Source organism: Labrus mixtus, chromosome 22, assembly GCF_963584025.1.
Source record: "Labrus mixtus chromosome 22, fLabMix1.1, whole genome shotgun sequence".
NCBI classification, from domain to species: Eukaryota; Metazoa; Chordata; class Actinopteri; order Labriformes; family Labridae; genus Labrus; species Labrus mixtus.
In genome coordinates this window covers 2,201,498-2,220,097 of record NC_083633.1, presented here as the reverse complement: position 1 = coordinate 2,220,097, position 18,600 = coordinate 2,201,498, and the positions used below count along the sequence as shown (strand labels likewise).

At 40.1% G+C, this 18,600-nt stretch overlaps 1 protein-coding gene across 1 annotated transcript; it reads left to right on the top strand.

Annotated features, from left to right (window-relative positions):
• Nucleotides 1-2,891: 2,891 nt before the first annotated feature.
• On the top strand, nucleotides 2,892-18,335 carry adm2a (adrenomedullin 2a). The gene is made up of 3 exons (XM_061029434.1): nucleotides 2,892-3,009; nucleotides 3,353-3,652; nucleotides 13,964-18,335. The coding sequence occupies exons 2-3, from the start codon at nucleotides 3,555-3,557 to the stop codon at nucleotides 14,376-14,378; spliced, it is 513 nt and encodes a 170-aa protein (XP_060885417.1). The 5' UTR covers nucleotides 2,892-3,009; nucleotides 3,353-3,554; the 3' UTR covers nucleotides 14,379-18,335.
• The last annotated feature ends 265 nt before the right edge of the window (nucleotides 18,336-18,600 follow it).

Sequence of the window (18,600 nt, the reverse complement as noted above, 5' to 3'; positions counted from 1 at the left end):
TTCAGGGTCTAACACAAAGTAGTTGTTTGTTTTTTGAAGAAGTCAGGGTAGCATGATTTTAAACTTCAATACGGTACTAGCTTCAGATCCAAAGATAATGATTATAATGTCTAAATTAAAAACTGAGACAGTGTGCAGGAGTTTGTTTCCACTTTTTGATGGATTCATTCTTTTCCTACAAACCTGTTAACGATTAAAATAAAAATATATATCGTTTAAAACATCTGGTCTGAATACGTTTTTTTAGAAGCTTTTAAGGGGTCATTTGTGTAACGGAGGGGGGGTTATTATGCTAATGTCACAGAGTTGACTGAGACTGCTTTGAAGGGGCCCAATACGAAATCTTCTCTTTCAAGGGTCCCCTGTTCATGGCGTCAAGTTTGGCCCCTCCTGCCTCTGTTGTTGCTGTTGTTGTTGTTGTTGTTGTTGTTGTTGTTGTTGTTGTGTTTTGTGCACATGGATGCAGTAAAAGTACCAGGAAAGTCCACTGTTGACAACCTGCTCACATGCCTTCTGAGAAATGAAAGTTGCGTAACAGCATTAGGATCAGGTTTATGTTTAACTAGTCTGTGTTACTACAACAGGTCAATGGAGTTAGAGAGGAAGGAGGAGACTTGGACGCGGTGCAAAAGAATCCTCACTAATGAGATGAAATAAGCTGATTCATCTGAGTCATTAGACTGAGTTGTAAGACGCATGTTGGGACCTGCCAAATACCTGCAATGTTTCCTTTGTAACAGAAGTTCAAACACAAATGAAAGTGAAGGTTTTCTTAAGACTGTTTTAAAGACAAATAAAAGCTCCCTGATAAATCAAACTTGACAACCAGGAGATTCAAAGTAAGTCGATTAAACAAAAAACAAAACTGCCTTTAAAACATTCAGCTTTGGGAGTTTATCAATGAAGTGTCGCTGTAGGCGTGACTTGACAAAAAGTTCAGCAAAAAATCATCCCTTTTTTTGTTTATCTGTGTCACACATTTGGCTGACAGTGGTGATAAGAAAAGGGACATGGAGGGTTTGGTCAAAAACAACATGATGCTCAAGAAAATTCACAGAAATGTGGACTACTTCTTGTGAAAAAGGATTGATCACGATAGCATAAAGTACAAGAGCTCGAGGGTGGTATTTGTAGTGCTTACTTCAGCCCTACAGGTGGGGCGCTGTTTTGCCATGTTGATATCAAACATGTTGCGCTGTGTTTGGCTTATTAAGGCCACAAAAACGCTGATTTAACACAGGAGAGATGGTACATTCTCAATGTGTAGCGTCAGTTTTCATGTTGGTGTGAAGGAGGAAGAATTTAACAATCAAACACCTTTTAAATTAGTTCAAATGGGACACCAATTTGAAGCCTTTGTCCTTATAAGCTTCCCTTGAATGTAGGATGGCGATGATGCATAATCAGGGGATAAGATTAGCGTGATAACCAACCCCGGTCTCCCCTATACGTACGACTAAACAGCTGTTTGTTCATTTTAAGAACTTTGCTGAACATTTGGAGCAAACTGTGGGATTCCTGATGGGACTTAAAGGAGCTGAATAACGACTTCAAAGAGAATATTCACATCTCACGAGTCACTATTATATTCATATATGTGATACAATACAGGAGGTCATGAAAGGATACGATACAGGTTGATGGGATTCAGTGTGACACGCCAGAGTATACGCTACAAAACGCTATGATACACCACTTTTCAATACAATGCGATATAATTCTGTATGATACGATACGATCTGATTAGATCAGGTATGTTACGATACAATACAATAGGATACAATAATGAGATGAGGTACGGTAAAAAACATACAATTTAATACACCAATGTACAGTATGGGGCGGTACGTTGGACATGATATCATGTGGTTCGGCACAGTATGAAACAATATGATATGCCAATTTACAATCTGATATGATGTGATACGATTACATCGGATATTATGACCGGATACAATACTTATAAATGTAAAAAACAATGCAAAACGGAAATGAACAGTACGGGGCGGTAAAGGATAGAATAGGATGTGATACAACTAGATTCTATGAGATATCATGCTGTAGGATGCAGCACCACCATGCCATACCATATACCAGCAACACGGCACTAAATGAAGCGATACCGTAATGTACGTTACAGTACAGTCCGGTACGATATGTTTTTTTTGAAGATTTATTTTTGGGCATTTTGTGCCTTTATTAGAGAGACAGGACAGTGGATAGAATCGGAAATCAGGGAGAGAGAGAGAGTAGGAAATGACATGCTGGAAAGGATTTGAACCCGGGTCGCCCGCTTGGAAGACTACAGCCTCGATACATGGGACGCACGCCACCACCGCCCCTACAACATGGTTTTATACACTTTGATATGATATGATTAGCTTCATTGTGCCCGTAGGTCTAGTTTGTCTAACTAGTGCTGCACACATTTTGCTGCCTCTACAGTCGTATTAATTGAAGTACAAATAATCATACAAAAAGCAATCCACATGTAAGACGTGGTAACCAATAACAACACATATAGCAGATTAACGGTTTTATATTGGGCTCCTGTTTACACAACATTAATATTTTTTAAAAAGCTGTATCAGACCTATCATTATGTTTCTGCTCAATGCTACAATTTATGAATCGTACCCTGTGATTAACTTTATTAATAGATCAAAAAAATAATAAAGTCCTTATTTATGATGTTTTTGGTAAAGCCTTTATAGTGGCAATAAACCCACATCACAGCCTCCCACAGTAGTTCCAGTTATATTAATACAGGATGTCTTCTGATCATTTGGAGATAATGGTTTTACAGCACCTTTCCCTCTGATATTGCCCACCGTGCCGGTTCAGTCACTGAACTCCTCCCACTCAGTATTTAAACCCTCAATGTCAGCAGGCACTCAGCTTCACACTGGAGAACTTGATCTTGACCAACACGTCTGGATTCATTGGAAGAAGAAGAGAAGAAAAACCCTCAACACTAAATCCAGAGTCTGAGCTGTGAATACCAAGAAGGTAAGACTTATCTTAACATATCTAATGAGTAAATATATTTAAAACAAATGCAATAAGTATGTGCATTCTATGTTGAGGTTTTGGACATTTTCAGTCAAGTCTTCTTCTGGTGCACAAGTTCAATGAGGTAGAAGTTCATAAGTAGAGGTTTTGAGGAAGAATAATGTGGATTTTCTTTTAGTTCAGAAAGTGTTAAAAAAGAGTCTCCCTGTGTGAAAAGTCTGACTTGATGAACTTGATGTATTTAGCTGTTCTTTTACTCTCTCTGCTACTTTTTTCTTTGTTTCTTTGAGCAACAGGTTTAATTGATTTTTATCACTTTTGCTTCCCCCCCCCCCAAAAGGTTTTCATCATCAATCTCAACTGTTTTAAAGCTTGGATATCTGAACCCGGCATCAACCTCTTGGGAACATTTTGCATTTTTTCTTTTTTTTAATTTCTTCTTTTTTTTTTTTTTTTCCCACTCTTGGGATTTAAACTTCGGCCGGTCCGTGTGGTCGCCCCCTCCTTCCCGGAGAGGGTGTAAAGTGGACGTTGGCCCGGAGATGCGGTGCTTTCTCCCGCTTACTGTGTATTGCATCAGCCTGATTTCCCTCCAACAGCTGCTGGCTCTGCCGGCGCAGGAGCGTCCCGACACCGACAGGTAGGACATGAGTTCATAAACTAATGAACTGCTTCTTGATTCTCATTGGCTGAACTGCATTCTTAAAATAACGTAAAACGCCAGTGAAGCCGCATAACAGTTTATTTAAAATATCCTTACGCCACCGGGTTCTACCAGTGCTTATATTGTCTGGCATTTTAGGGTTTACAAACATGTTTTAATGTCCATAAGTACAATTAGCGCAATTAAGTTCAAAGGACGTGTTATAGCCTACATCGCTTTATATGATATTGAAGGATATTAAAGGTGCACTATGTAGATTTGGTGGTGAAATTTGAAATTTGGAGAAGTGAAACACTTACACTGCTGCGGCCCCCCACCACAACTTCTCACGTAACATTTGATCTTCAAACAGTTCAAGGGACCAGATTTTCCTTGGGGGACAATTTGGGTATAGAGTTATGAATATACCACAGAATCTGTACACTTCTCCATTTCTCTACCAAAACTCCACAGTGCACCTGAAAGTCTGCTAAAAAAATTACTTTCGTTAGCTGATTAATCCTTTGTTCCAGGTTCTTGGGGACTAATTCCTGAAGATTTATTTACCTTAAATTAGCTTTTTCTTAATTTATATACACAGCTGTTGTGAATGCACACAAAAATTGACTTTATGCCCTCAAAAACTATCTTGAACTTTTCATGTTCGCCACAAAATAAGATATGTCAGGTCATGTTAGTGTTAATTATCCTTTTGTCATAAGGGGACTAATTTCTTAAAATTTCTTAACTTTAAATTTAATTTTTGCATTGTTCAAATTCACAGATAATGGATGAACACAAAATTGACTTTATGCTTCCTAAAACTGTAATAAAACACTTTTAAAAGAGCCAATGCCAGTTCACGTTAGCTAGAAAACGTTCGTTAGCTTAATTATTTGTCCCCCGCCTCAAGGGAACCAGTTTCTCTAAATGTATTTACTTCATAACTGAGCTTTTGCTTTGTTTAAATACCCCATTAGTATAAAATAAAACTCATTTGACATTATCCTTCCTTAATCTATAACTACTTCTCTAACATATCATTTAAAGTCACATGTTTAGTTTTTATTCAGCCAGTTAGCTAAGGTTGATTCGTTTTAGCACGTAGCCTGTGCAATAAAATCCCAGCAGTGTGTACTGTGTGTAAAAGAAGTGAAAGTGCTGTATTGTTGTGTCAAAACGATAGTGTTAACTGCAAGGTCAAAGGCTCTTTCATGATACAATGACTTTATCTCTCCTTGAGAAGATTCTCGCTGCAGAGTAGGCCAGCTGTGGGAAAGGGACAGTGTGAACATTGCTTTTTAAAACCTTTTAGATAACTTTAAAAAAGGCTACAAAGACCCTGTTTTACGATTCTAGTTTTTAATAACATATCTTAACAGTGTTTGTAAGAGTTAGAAGTTGTTGTAGCTTTATTTCCTAAGACTTATAAAGTAGGTTAAAGTTTAAAGCTTATCATGAGGTCATGCAGATTATTTAGCTACATCGGGAATAAAAGTGTGAAATCAGAGAGATCAGTCAATTTGACGCATACTGTACTTGTACTTTTCCAGTATGTGTAGACTATGTCATAAATCAGATTAATTGCATCACACAGTTTGCCCTCTGAACAATTCAACTACTATTTACTTAACTTTGTAAACACAATCGGCTATTCTGTCATTTCTTTCTCTCTTTATTCCTCCTCTGGAAACCAAACACCGGTCACGAGTTACTATTTCTGGAGGTCTCGTTTTTGTTTAATCTCCCTGTGAGTCTGTGTGGAAAACTGTAATTCCCGAGGTGGGAAAACCAGTTTGTCCCTCGTGAACAGCACAGCAAGAAATACCAGCATGGTTTCATTGTAAAGGCTCTTGTTAAGAGTGGCAACTTGTACTTTTCCACACTTTAGGTGTTAGAGGTTTTACTCACAAATCTCTAATTAAATTATGAGGTAACTGCACAACAACCAGTTTGATTACTAACAGTTACACACACACACACACACACACACACACACACACACACACACACACACACACACACACACACACACACACTGTACAGTGACAGTTATTCAGCTGTGATGTGTGTGCTGGAGGGTTGCTGGCGATGCAATATGTGTATAGTATTTCATTGTTAAGGAGCAGTGAGGAATTTGGATGAGTTGGTGTGTGGGCGCCCTCTTCTGGTGGCATTTGGATCCACAGCTGCCGGATCAGTGAGGTCACTGGAAGATAGGAAGACTTAGGAACACCAAGTGGGGCCCGGGAAGTAAAATCATGACCATTTTTGACAACTTATCTTGTCGAGCTGCATCTTCAAGTTCAGAGCAAAGGCTTTTTTTGCCTGTTTGAGATAATGGACACCAAAGAGGATGAAAATAATTTGAGGAAAAGAGAGGGAAGGTTTGCATGCACAAACAATTGATTGAAGAAAGTTGATTTTAAGCAGGGGCCCATTTGACCAAATCTGCAAAAGCAAGCTCCTTCATGTGATCATTTCCTCTCTCACTCATAATGACAGGTCTTACTAATAAGAAACATCAGACCATGCACTGCCATGCATTGAGATTTAGCCGCTCAAACATATCTGCAATTTGAGAGAAACTTGTAAAATGGGACATTGGGAATTATTAGCTGCGGGGCAGGGAAATACATGTTTGCATCCCTTTCTGTCTTCAGTTCAACAGAAAAAAGGAAAGAGAGAAAGTAAAAACAAGACTCCTGTCTCCTGAAATATCTTACCCTCTGCTTGGGCTGTGCCGATAGGTACGGTGTTACAGTGTGATACAAGAGTTGATTTTTCATCTCCTGCATCTGTGTGTTCAAATGGGGTGAAGACCTGTCGCAGTAATCTAACCTATGACCAAACTTGGCAGCCGCTCAGTGATCATGTGGCTCCCGTCCTCCTACACTAAAACCTGCCCAGCCCTGTAGATTAATCCCCCATCATTCCTCACTGTGTGAAAGTGTTAGCGTTCTTAGAATGAGTCACGTCTGTGGTTTTTAGATCTCTCAGTGTCAGAGGAGCGTGCAGCAGTTTGTTAGCATGTCTGCATCTCAGCACTCCAACAACATGAACAACTACCCAGCCTCTATCACTTTCACATTTCATGAGCTTGTCTTTACTGTCCTTTTGCTTTGACACTTTAAAAAGTAATCTACACTGAAAATGCTCTGAGTGACTCTAAAGTCATCGTGATCACCATTACCTGCCTCTGCTCTCTGTCTTTCTCTCACTGCAGCTTTGGGTTAAAATATGACTGAAGAGACGTTGTTATTTCAAGGGGACATATTATGAAAAATCCACCCACAACATGTGAAATAAACCCATCCAGTCCTTTGTTTGTGGTCTGCATAAGTCTTACAACACAGAGAAAAATGCTCTGTTTCAAATTTGCTCTCCTTGTGATGTCACAGTGGGATTCTGGTAGAAAAAAAAATGATGTGCCTGAAGCTGCTTCTTTCCAGATATCACAGGATTGTTGAGCATGTAGGTAAACTCCCCGAGGGCCTCTGGTTTGGGTCATGACATTTACTACAGACCTTTACCCACTGTAGCTGATCTCAGTCTTTACGAATATATTTGACTCTGACGACACAGTATGAGAGTTTCCTCCTTTCTTCACTTTCCCCAACGAGCCGTATTTCCTTCATCACTCATAAAAGTCTCATCTGACTTTTATTAGGACGGTTAACTCTGCTCTTAACTCTATACAGTACATCCTGTTCTGCTTCCATCAGATGCTGACATCTTGATAATATACATGACTACTTTACATTTTTTGTCCCTGTCTGAGCTCTGTTGTCTGTCATTCCCTCTCTGTTCTGTATTTGTGTCCATGTTGTCCCGAAGTGTCCTCATAAGACACGGCAAAATCCTGCTCAGACGCTGTAAAAATGGCTGACGGGGGTGCTTTCCAAACAAGGAGAAATTGCATGTTCTTGGGGATCACATGCAATGCATACCCTTCATTGTCCCTTTTACATAACGTCTTGTGGTTTGTTTGTCGTAAGGGAAAAATAGCCGGGGTCCGCTGCCAAACAACAAGTTAAATATGGCTTTAGCAAACAAGCCTGCTTTACAATACAGATTCCAGAAGTGGAAACGACTCATTGCTTCGAGACGAAAGACATGTAAAGCCTGTTTGCGGTCAAGCTTTTGTTACATTGACCAACTGGGCCTCCACTCGGTCTGGATCAGGGTACGATGACATGACAAGTCACTGGATGTTGATATGCTGTAAGGACAAGCGTGGTCCAACTATTTCAAGGTCAAATCAAGTCATGTTTTCCCCCGAAAATGATCTGTTATACATTAACCTGCTGTTGTAAGCCTGGATTTGAACTGCGTGGGCCTCTAACGTTAGACGCTCTTATCATAATATTTACCTGAAAAACAGACTGAATCCACCTCACGCAGGGCGGCTTCCTGACTTGTTGATGTTTGTTCAGCCACTCGGCACATGCAGTAACCTTTAGATCCGTGCTCGTGATTCGCTATCTATATTCTGACATGTTTTCGTCTTATCAAGAACAACAAGAACATGATCCTTGATCGCGTGTACATTCTCAGAGAAGCACTTGCAGAATGATTTTGAACCAGGATTTCCTCTGCATTAAATCATCTTAAGAGAGGTCTCTCTCTGTATATCTTTTTTAAATTTGTTGCATGTTGTAAACAGGAAATGTGGCTTTGGGCTGCTCAGAGATGTATGTACAGTGAGTGTAAACATTGGTATAGCTCGTTAGCGGTCAATCTGATCGTACCAAGGCTGAAGCTGAGGAGGGCGAGGAGGAGCTGCTACTGTACCAAGCAGGCAGAGAATTCCTCTGTGGATTAATGGCTAAGACCTAAATCCCATCCTCCACATCCATAAAGAGCAGGTTTCCACTCTGCACAGAAAGCCACATCAATCTGGATGCAGTTTATAAAAATACAGTATTTTACTGTCTCTCTCTCAGTATACATGTATATAAAAATAATGCCTTATAGTGGGAGATGTGACACATAAAAGCTTCAGTGAAACAAAGGCGGCCCCTAAGGAAAAAATAAAACTTATTTCTGTCTGTTGTTGGACTGGAAATATTTTGTCTACTCGCTTGCATTAATGTGGTTTAAGAGCAGACGCATAGTTTTCTATTGGCATCTTACTGCAGTACAGTAAGCATGTCCGGTATTGCTTGCATAAAGAAACTCACATCCCACTGAGGAGGTTATGAAATCGGAGATGCCCGCAAACAATTGGGACCAGTGTTTTGTGTTGAATAAATCACCTTTCCTTTCTATTTTCGTCCAGCTTCCTGTTCACAACAATCTCTCTACTGTTACCTAGAGGGGGATTACAAATCTATGTGCCATTTTTACTGTTAATTAAAGCTGCCTAGGTAAGCTAGCTTTGGCCTCGCTGATAATCAGCAAAAATGGTACCTACGATTGGGTTCGCCCTCTGCAGGTTAGGGTCGGGAGCGTGGAGAGAGTAGTACTCGTTGGGTCGTTAAAAGGCTTTGATGACCCAATCCAACAAGTTCTGAAACTTTCCAAGGGCAACAAGGGTTGTAGTAATACATTTTCTCCTTCCAGATATACATTGCGATTCCTAAACTATGCTGATACCGAGTACCAACTGCAATACCATTGTGATGATAAAAACAACTTTTTAGCCTCTGTGACAAAGCCCAATATTTCTGGGCCTGCAGTGAAGCCCGCATATATTCTGATAACTTTTATTGAATATCCAGGCTGAGACTGCAGATATCTGTTAAAGATAGCCAATTGATTTTAGGACTGCAATTCAGCGAATGCATTCTAACTCTTGCTTTCCCCATGGACTCTTATCCTACATGAAACCAAAGCCTTCTCAATCGGATTGGCCTCGGATTACAAATGAAACCAGGAAGTCTTCAGATCCCAAATATCGTGTTCCTTCTCTACACACATGTCCTTTGTTTGTAGAGATTAGGGTTGTGATCAAGGTTGTGGAGTCTCACTCTCTGCAGAGTAAAGGTTGATTAAGTGTTAATGAGGTCTTAATCTCTCTGAGCAGTATATTATCTGATACTTGCCATCATCTTCATGCCGCTCATGCTTTGGTCAATGTGGTGAGAAAGAAAAACCAAACAAGGAAGCGTAAAAGGGATCCGACATTTTCCAAACTATAAAACCAGAAAAATCATCTTCAGTTATCAGGAATTTTAGTTCAAAGCTTAAGCTTAGACCATGCAAGGTGTCAAATCCCAGTCGGCTCAACAATGAAAGACAAAGTAGCTCGGACATCTTTGATCGACTGCCAGCTGTGGAGATTTCCATTCCTGTTGAGTTTTAGGATCACAACGCTAAAAGCCAAATTAGCCTCTTTTGTGGGATCAAACGTGACTGAGTGAATACGTTCTCTTCTGCATCATCCTTTAAACTTCTGCAAGAAAGCCCAAAGTCTTTTCAGACAGGATGTAACTGGAGCTGCTTCTGGGCATGCTGACTCACGGTTTGGCCTTTCGCTTAACGATCCATTACAAATTCTTCAGACAAGCATTGTCATAGAAAATGGCATTTCAGTTCGGCAGTGTGCTCTTAGAGAAATGCTGTTCTTAGAATGTGACATGTGTGAACTTAATTGAAGGGAAAAAGCTTCACTTGAGATACGAAAGAAGAACTTTGCATTGGAAACCTTGAAAAACAAAAAAGGCACAAACCCATTGAACCTTTTGTGTAGAAAATGTTGTGATTCTCGTTTCTAAGACTTTCAGTTACTATTCAGTTGTTTTCTGGCAATGTGGAATTCACAAGATGCCATCATTCAATGAAAAAGTCCTCTGTGAAGATGGAAGAAATGTTATAGTTTGTTGTGCAGAGTTTTATGGGAAACGAAGCATCGTCTCTTAAAGATTGAATGACACTCGAGCCAGGTAGGCACAGGGAAGTCAAAGCATTGGTGTCATGGACAGCCAAGGTACAGCTTGTTTTACGTTACAGTTTGTTCTTTATAGGGTTTACAACTTAATCCCCTATACTGTATTAAACTGGATTACTGACTCAACAAAGGGGGCAACTCCACCGGGGGTTTCAGAACCTCTGAGGCCAAAAGGCTTAGTATTTCTAGTGTAGGAATTAACCTGTTGTCATAATTCATACTCTATGACCAACTAAAGGATATCTATGTCATCATAGGCTGGTATTAAAGTAGATGTATAGCCTCTTAGTAGTCAGATAAGTCCTAAACCTGCAGTTTTTCCAAAGAAGTATGAGCGTATAGAAGTCTTCCAGAGAATGATCCTACTTCTCTCTTCAGTTGTTACCTCGGTAAACATTTTTCTAAAGAGTTAATGGTTTCAGACACTAGTTTGAAGTCTCATTGTGGTTGACCAGTAGGTTCCAAGACAACCTCTCAAACAGGATAGAGGCATAGGAATGTGCATTGGATCCAAAATGCCAAGATGGCAACAGCCAAAGTGCCAAACTTTAAAAAGGTAGTCTTAAAGCCAAATACCGTCTCAGTTGCCGGGAACACTTTTTTAAAATCCAGTATATGTACTATGTATTTAGTACTGGCGAATAACAAGGGTGACTTTAAACTCTAGGGTTGTCTTCTGGACTAATCTCGCTAAGAGGATGAAAAGGATGGGTTTCTTTTGCTCTTGTTATAAAATGTAGAGCTCCAAGTTACAAGTTACAAAAAATGAATCTTTAAAAATGCATCTTTAAATCCATCCCTACAGGACTTTAAACCACAGAAATACACAAAAGCATTTTGTGTTCCAAGGTTGACAATTTGTTTTATTTTTGATACTTTCGATACCACATGTTTGAAATTGGTACAATCTACATTATTTTAATGATAGTATCGAAAAGTACAGAAGTTTTAAAAAGCTACATCTATATCATAACACACTTGCTAAAAAGAGGAATGAATCCATAAAAAAATTGCAAGCAAAACCTTAAAAAATGTTTTCCAAATTGCACCAATAGGTTGACAACATATTTGTGCAATTTAGACAGTGTGCAGGATTTTGCTTGAAAACTAACCTACTATTGGAAGCCTAGACCATCTATTTTTAAATTGCCGGGTATCTAAATAGATGTTCATATTGTTTGATTCTGACTTGTTTCATATCGAAGATTACATTTTGGATCATGTTAAAACCAGACTGTGTTCACAGCGAGCCATTTGGTTATTTTGCTTGTGGGTGTTGCATACAGATGCAAAAAAAGACAACAGTTTGATACTGCTGCCATGTGAGTCATGAACTGTGCAGCCAAATCTGACTGCAGCCCAGGTGGGTGTAACTTGGTGATGTGGCACCACGGCACAATGAGCCTGTCCTGGAAAAAGCGCTGGCCTCTGTCTATGGCCAGGCGTTATGCAACTATTTATTCAGCCACTGTTGCACAGTGGGTCATTTACAGGCTACCGGACCTGCCTGCAAAGAGCCAGCAGCTGCAGAACTGGTTTAAAACAAACCCAAAGCTTCACATTTCACAGAGGAATCCCAAACCCACCAAAGAACAGGCTTTCTGAAAAAAGCCCGCTGCATTGATGTCTCACATAGCAACCTCGCTCTCATCATAAGTAAAAGACTGGGGTTCAAATGATATAACACAAGTCAGCACTTCACAAGTGGAACATGCGTTTATAATTAAATACACTGTGGCTTCTCCCTTCAGGAAAATGGAAAAAATAGTGCCAAGCTGATGTAGTGGAAGATTTTTTCCCAAGACTCAGAAGACCCAACAACAGATGTATTTCTCCTGAAAGGGGATGTTAAAGCTACAATTTAGTCTTTTTTTAAGAGGTTTATTTTTTGGCTTTTTAAGCATTTATGTAGAGACAGGACAGTGGATAGAGTCAGAAATTGGGGAGAGAGAGAGAGAGAGATGGATAACATGCTGAAAAGGAGCCACGAGTCGTATTCAAACCCGAGCAACCCGCTTGGAGGACTTTAGCCTCCGTACAAGGGGCGCGTGGACTTGCCACAAGGCTAACACGACAGAATTTTATTTTATCCAATTTATCCACTTGCCTCAAGGTACATCAGCACTTTTCTGTTTGCTTCTCCTTGACATTGAGCCGTGGTGATGGCAAAACACTCAGGGACGTGAGCCACACTGTGCTGCTGTACAAACACAGAAGTGATGGTTCAGGGAAGAGCTGCAGGGTCGAGCTGTGAGAATCGACTGTCTTCCTCAAACAATAAACAGATGGCAAGATGGTCGGCACTGTGTTTGCTCAACACCCGTCTTTGGTCCACTGCACCGCAGAACCTGACCCATCTCAACAGGACATTTAGTTCGATGTGCAGTTTCCAAAACCCAGTTTACACCCAAACTACTGAAATATTTTTTAACTAAGACCCATATTTGTATTTATTTTAGGGTCTAAGAGACAAACAGGTACAAAAAAGGTCTGGGATTACTACAGTAGGTTGCCTTAATAGAATAGAATAGAATAGAATAGAATAGAATAGAATAGAATAGAATTACTAATTATATGTATGTTACTAATTAATAGCAAACAGGACTGTCATGCCCGCAACAAAGACTTCCATGGCAAATGCACCAAATCAAAGAAAATTGTGTATTTCCGACAAATCCATTTCAAACACCAAAGTCACACATCAACACAAGCTATCTAACCAACTATGTCAGTGGTAGAACTCAGTGATTGTTGAAGCTTTGTTTTCATGGGATTTCATTTTTTGAGATTATATGTACAGTATGTAAATGAAATATTTTTAGTGTCCAAGCACTGCAAGTGATATTTGAGCAATTTTGAACACAGCTCCAAATATCTTACAATGTGTCAACGAAAAAACATTTAGGGAAATAACCAAAATAATCGGACTCCGCAGGTTTATTTGATTTCCTAAAGAAGACTATTGTTTTCCTCTGGAGCCCTTAAGCACTTCTGAGACATTGCTGGCTGGTCTAAATCTACCATAGTGCTGCTGAAACCCAGCTGGCCATAAATGCAGCATGGAGAAGGTTTTGATTGCGTACATGCACATGGTTTCTTAGTCAAGATGTGAAAAGCCATTAACTTTTATGTCTGGCATTAAGAGACGAAGCACACAGTGTCCACATGGATGGTTTTGTTCAGAGTGCCTCGCTGTGTTCAGACAGCAGGCAAAAATAGTTTGTTTATCAAAGCTGCTTTGTACAGCTAATCTGATTTCTGCATAATTACCTGTACACTTCTGAAATTAGTTGCTATAGTGACGTGTTGGCAGGTATATGCATGGCTAAAGGTCTTACTATCTATCAGGTATTACTGATTGACTAATATACACACAGAGGACAAATTTTCACCTGATCTCTCCTTTACTTCTTTAGGTTGGACCTCCTCAACAAGCTCTTCGACCAGAGCGAGGACGAGGCCTCAGCGTCAGAAATCCAGACTACCAGTGACCCCTCCGAAGCACCTAGCGAATCCTCAAAATGGCTGCCTGGTTTACTGACACAGAAGCCCGCTTCAGGAGCAAGACCACCCTCACCAAACCTGGCATGGGCAAGACCAGCTGACTCTTCAAAAATTGAACGTAGGGCCCTCAGGGCTCGGCGCCACACTCATTCGGGATCACGAAACAGTCACCACTACCCCCAGCATGCCCAGTTAATGAGAGTGGGATGTGTCCTGGGAACATGCCAAGTGCAGAACCTCAGCCACCGACTCTATCAGCTCATTGGTCAGAGCGGCAGAGAAGACTCGTCCCCCATCAACCCCAGGAGCCCCCATAGTTATGGATGAGTTTTGGCAATTTGAAACACCCATAGCAAGTCTATCTATATTTTCATTTATTTATCTCTTAACGTATTACTATTAGTTTTTGCATTAGAGTTTGATGTAGTCCATTTGTTTATCTATTTCAAAATGACAATTATAATCTCATAAATGTGCCTCTTTGGCTTTTTGTGCCGACTGATGGATTTGGAGACTGAAGTTAAAGATCATGACTGACTGAATCTTCTCTAAAAGCACATATTTGAGTATGCCATTGACCCTGAGAATACCTGCCTTCTGAGGAAAGCTATGTCAACGTCTTACATAATATGGTATGAATTCCAAATAATGACTGGCTGACTCTACCTTGATATCCAAAAGCCTATAATGCTTGCCTTTCAAGGATATCTTTTTAGAATCGTGAAGATTCAAATTCAGGATAATGGCTGACCAAATTCTTTTTGTAAAGCCAAATTGGAGTTTTCTATCCACTCTGAGAACGGTTGCCTTTTGAAGGAAGTCATGTCAGTCTTTTCTAGTTCTCCCCTCTGAACTCCTAAAAGAAACCAAACGGCCTCCATTTGACGTCTTAATCCTGTTAATGTAAGAGTGAAGGCTTGTCCTCAACACCATCCAATGGCCTGGCCCTGTCTGCCAGCTGACCTCCCCATTGGTGGTTATCCCGCGGCTCATTGATCAAACACTTAAGCCCCTAATGTGGATTTCACTCTGCACTCAGACCAGCCCTGTCAAAACCAATGTATTCCCAAAGACCTGGTAAATGACCCAATGAACTCTTTTACCTCTTCTTTTTGAGCCCCTCTTCATTGTCAGCCTTGGAACTCCCAGGCCGTACCCAACTCCACATGCAAGTTCAATCTGAACACTGAAATCCTTGGAATATCCCAAAACGTTACAGTAGGACCAGGAATTCGTCACTCAGTAGGACTTTTTGTTTCAGGACCAAAGTTTACAGTCAGAACCAGCCACAGCACTTTGGTTACACCCGAGTTTAAGTGCATTCTGGGGTCAGGACTTAACCACACCAACTGAAAATGAAAAGGAAGAGGGTCAGCATCCAGGGCTCTAAAAGGAATCTGAACAGAAACTGACTTCCCAAAGGAACACTTTCGGTGTTGCATTATATTGGCCCGTCAGCCAACACAGCAGGTCGCAAAGAGAACCTGAGAGCCATGGATCTGGGCACTGTCGCTGCACTTCTGGCTTTCCCTGCCAGAGGTCAAGTGTGAAATATTAGCCCTTTCACGTGATTCATAAGTTCCCCTCACAAGTCAGGACTTTGGGTTGGTGGTGGTTTAATAAGCCCAACCTTATCGCTTCAGTCATATGTACTCTCACAGCAGGGGAGGGGGGCTCCTGAGCCTTCCATGGTCCACCCATTCAACATTAATAAATCAAGGGCAAGGCCTATGGCTTCCACACACACAAAATGAAATGTTTAAAGTGACATCTTTAAGTTTTCAGATACTTGGAGGTTGGTTGCACCAGTGAAAACAAATATTTTTTCTTTATTTTTAAAGCCTCGTCTAACTTGAATTTCTTGTTCTGTGAAGAAATGTTGCTGTTGTTGTTTATGACATTTGCTTGAAGTCACTCTTCAAGGTTTAAAGTAAACTCTGCTTACATCTACAATATAAATACAAAGTGCGGATGCTCAATAGCATGGGACCAATCAAGCAAAGTAGACCAAGGCCCAATCCCAATGTTTCTGCTTTGTCCTACAACTATGTCCTGTTTTCAGTGTTAGGTCAAGGGATAATGGTAATTTAGCCCTGAAATGGTCCTCCAAATAGAGCCATGTCAAACTCAGAATTTAAAATGGATTGGTTAACAACATTCCCAAATCAATTGGCCAACCGAGGCCATAATTCATGGAACAAGCATATCTCGGGGTGAAAGGGTCAAATCAAACTAACTTGTTTGATGAAAGCATTATTACGTTGGAGTACATTGGTTTATTGTCTATGCAAGTAATATGTTTTTCGATTTTTATAACAAGCATTACGAAAAACTAGAGGAAGAGCCAAGGGGGGAATGGCACAGTGCCTGCAAAAGAAAGTAGAATGTGTTTGGGGAAATTTTCTTTAAGATAATTTTAAGAAACCCAATACTCCTCTCAAATTCTCAAGTCAAAATGATGTTTTACCGGGCATCATTTTCCCACATTCTTTGACCAATTGGAGGTCATTACAAAGCCTTTAATGTTGGCGAATCCACTAATATGTCAAATCATCCAATAAAAGAAAATGGTCTTGAGATAGGTTGGATAGCAATATACACTGATAGAGAATACATTAAGGGTTTTGAAAAAGGATAATTGGCAACACATTATAGTTTATACACAGGTCTGTTCAGGCACCTTTTTTGTTCACATGTATTTAGTTTAAAGGGGTTTAAATGAGTCCTGAGCTGACGGCTAAAAGCTCTGCTGTTACATTGTGGGTTTCTAATGAGAAACCCCAGTGACCAAAATGTTAGGTGTTAGAGTGCCCAATTTCAAATAAATGTGCACAGAACAGAATAGCACCATCAAAAATACATGCCCTGACATTTCCTTTTTTCTAAGTTAGTCCGTCTCTGAAATGGTGGGCGGATTATAGGCCGAGAATAACCGAGGTCAAGCCCTGCAAGTCCAAATTTGACTGGCCTTATACTTTCCAAACACATGCAGCCCCATCTATAAAACGTACATTTTTGTTGAGAAACACAATTATATTACATATCACTGACATACTTCTGTTCTTCTATTCCAAGATTTTACTATTTGTTGGCCTGAACGTAGCTTGCAAAAGAGTGGTTGAGCATTTCATTGTAGGAAATCAGGCCAAGCTGTTGGCCCACTTTCTGAATTTTGTGCACAGTTCAGCTTTGATTATGACTTGTTCAGTCACATGAGTGTTTTTAGCCTTTGTTATTGTGCATGCAATTTCACATGAAGCATTAGTTTAAACTCACCAAATACCTGGCGATACTTGACAAATCAAAACATCTACATCTTATGAAAATGTATTCTTGTATATTTATCTGGTATTACTTTGGGTCTTATTCAGTTTCTTCTTATATTTAGTCTCTCAGCCACAATCTGGACTCTCTTGTGTCTGTAAACATTAGGAGGGTCTGGAGGTCACAGGGTAATATTCCTTAGTCTTAATCTGTTCAAAGGCTTGCTGAGGTGAAACATGCCATTCTCTCTGCTGTAATGGAGCTAATCAATGTCTCGTGACGGATCATTAAAAGACTTTTGAAACGCTCTAAAACCCTGGTGGATCTCTTCTACTTTTCAAATTGTGCTAATTCTGTGTTTGAGCTGCTGTGCGTAGCCTATCAGGAGACTTATCTGCTGTGTTTAACCTGCTCTCTGGACCATTGTGCTGCCTGACTCCCACACTACATTTTTTTTTGTGACGTCAGAAGTTGCATCACGTAAAGTTGTGTGAGCACGACCGCTAATACCTCCCCGTAGAAACATCCAGAGTCTTCATGGCTCGCTCTTTGCAAAGAGGAATGAGAGCAGACAGACTCGGTGTGTGAAAATATTTCTGTTAGTTTTGTGAGATAGTCAACGCAGTCGCACGATCTCCTTTAGGATTACAGGAAAGCACTTTAATGCAAACGCTTGTGTCGAGAGTTCCCCTCGTTGTGATGAAGTTGTGAAAGTTTGACGAGGCTCCTCTTGTAAATGTTGCTTTTGAGATGTGTTTTGAAGATGTCGGTGCACTCCATGTGGACGATTGTGAACGACGTGTGCACCTATGAAAAAAACATATTTATATTTAGCCAAACTATTTAAGTAAAGTTATGTATTTAAGTTATCTTTGTATGTTCATATCTGTGTGTCGCCAAAGACTATTTATCTCTCCTTCAACGTGACCTTATGGTAGGAAAGGAAGTCTTAACTGTAGTTCAAATGTTACTGTTTAACAATGTCCTTCTCTCTGTAAAATAAAGAACTATACTGTAGCATGACGGAGTATGGAGTGTGATTTAATGAGCATAGCTTTGTGTGCGTGCACACGTGCATGTTTATTACGTTTATACACACGTTGCTTAGCTGCAAGAAGAAAACCACCAATGAAAAAGGACCAAGAAGAATGCTAGGTTTATGTTTCCACAGTGTATTTTTACAATCATACAACAATGAACTCATCAACACTTGTACAGAACATTAGAGTAGAAGGTACACATCCTGTTAGTTACTGTAATATATACACAGAAACATAGTTCTAAC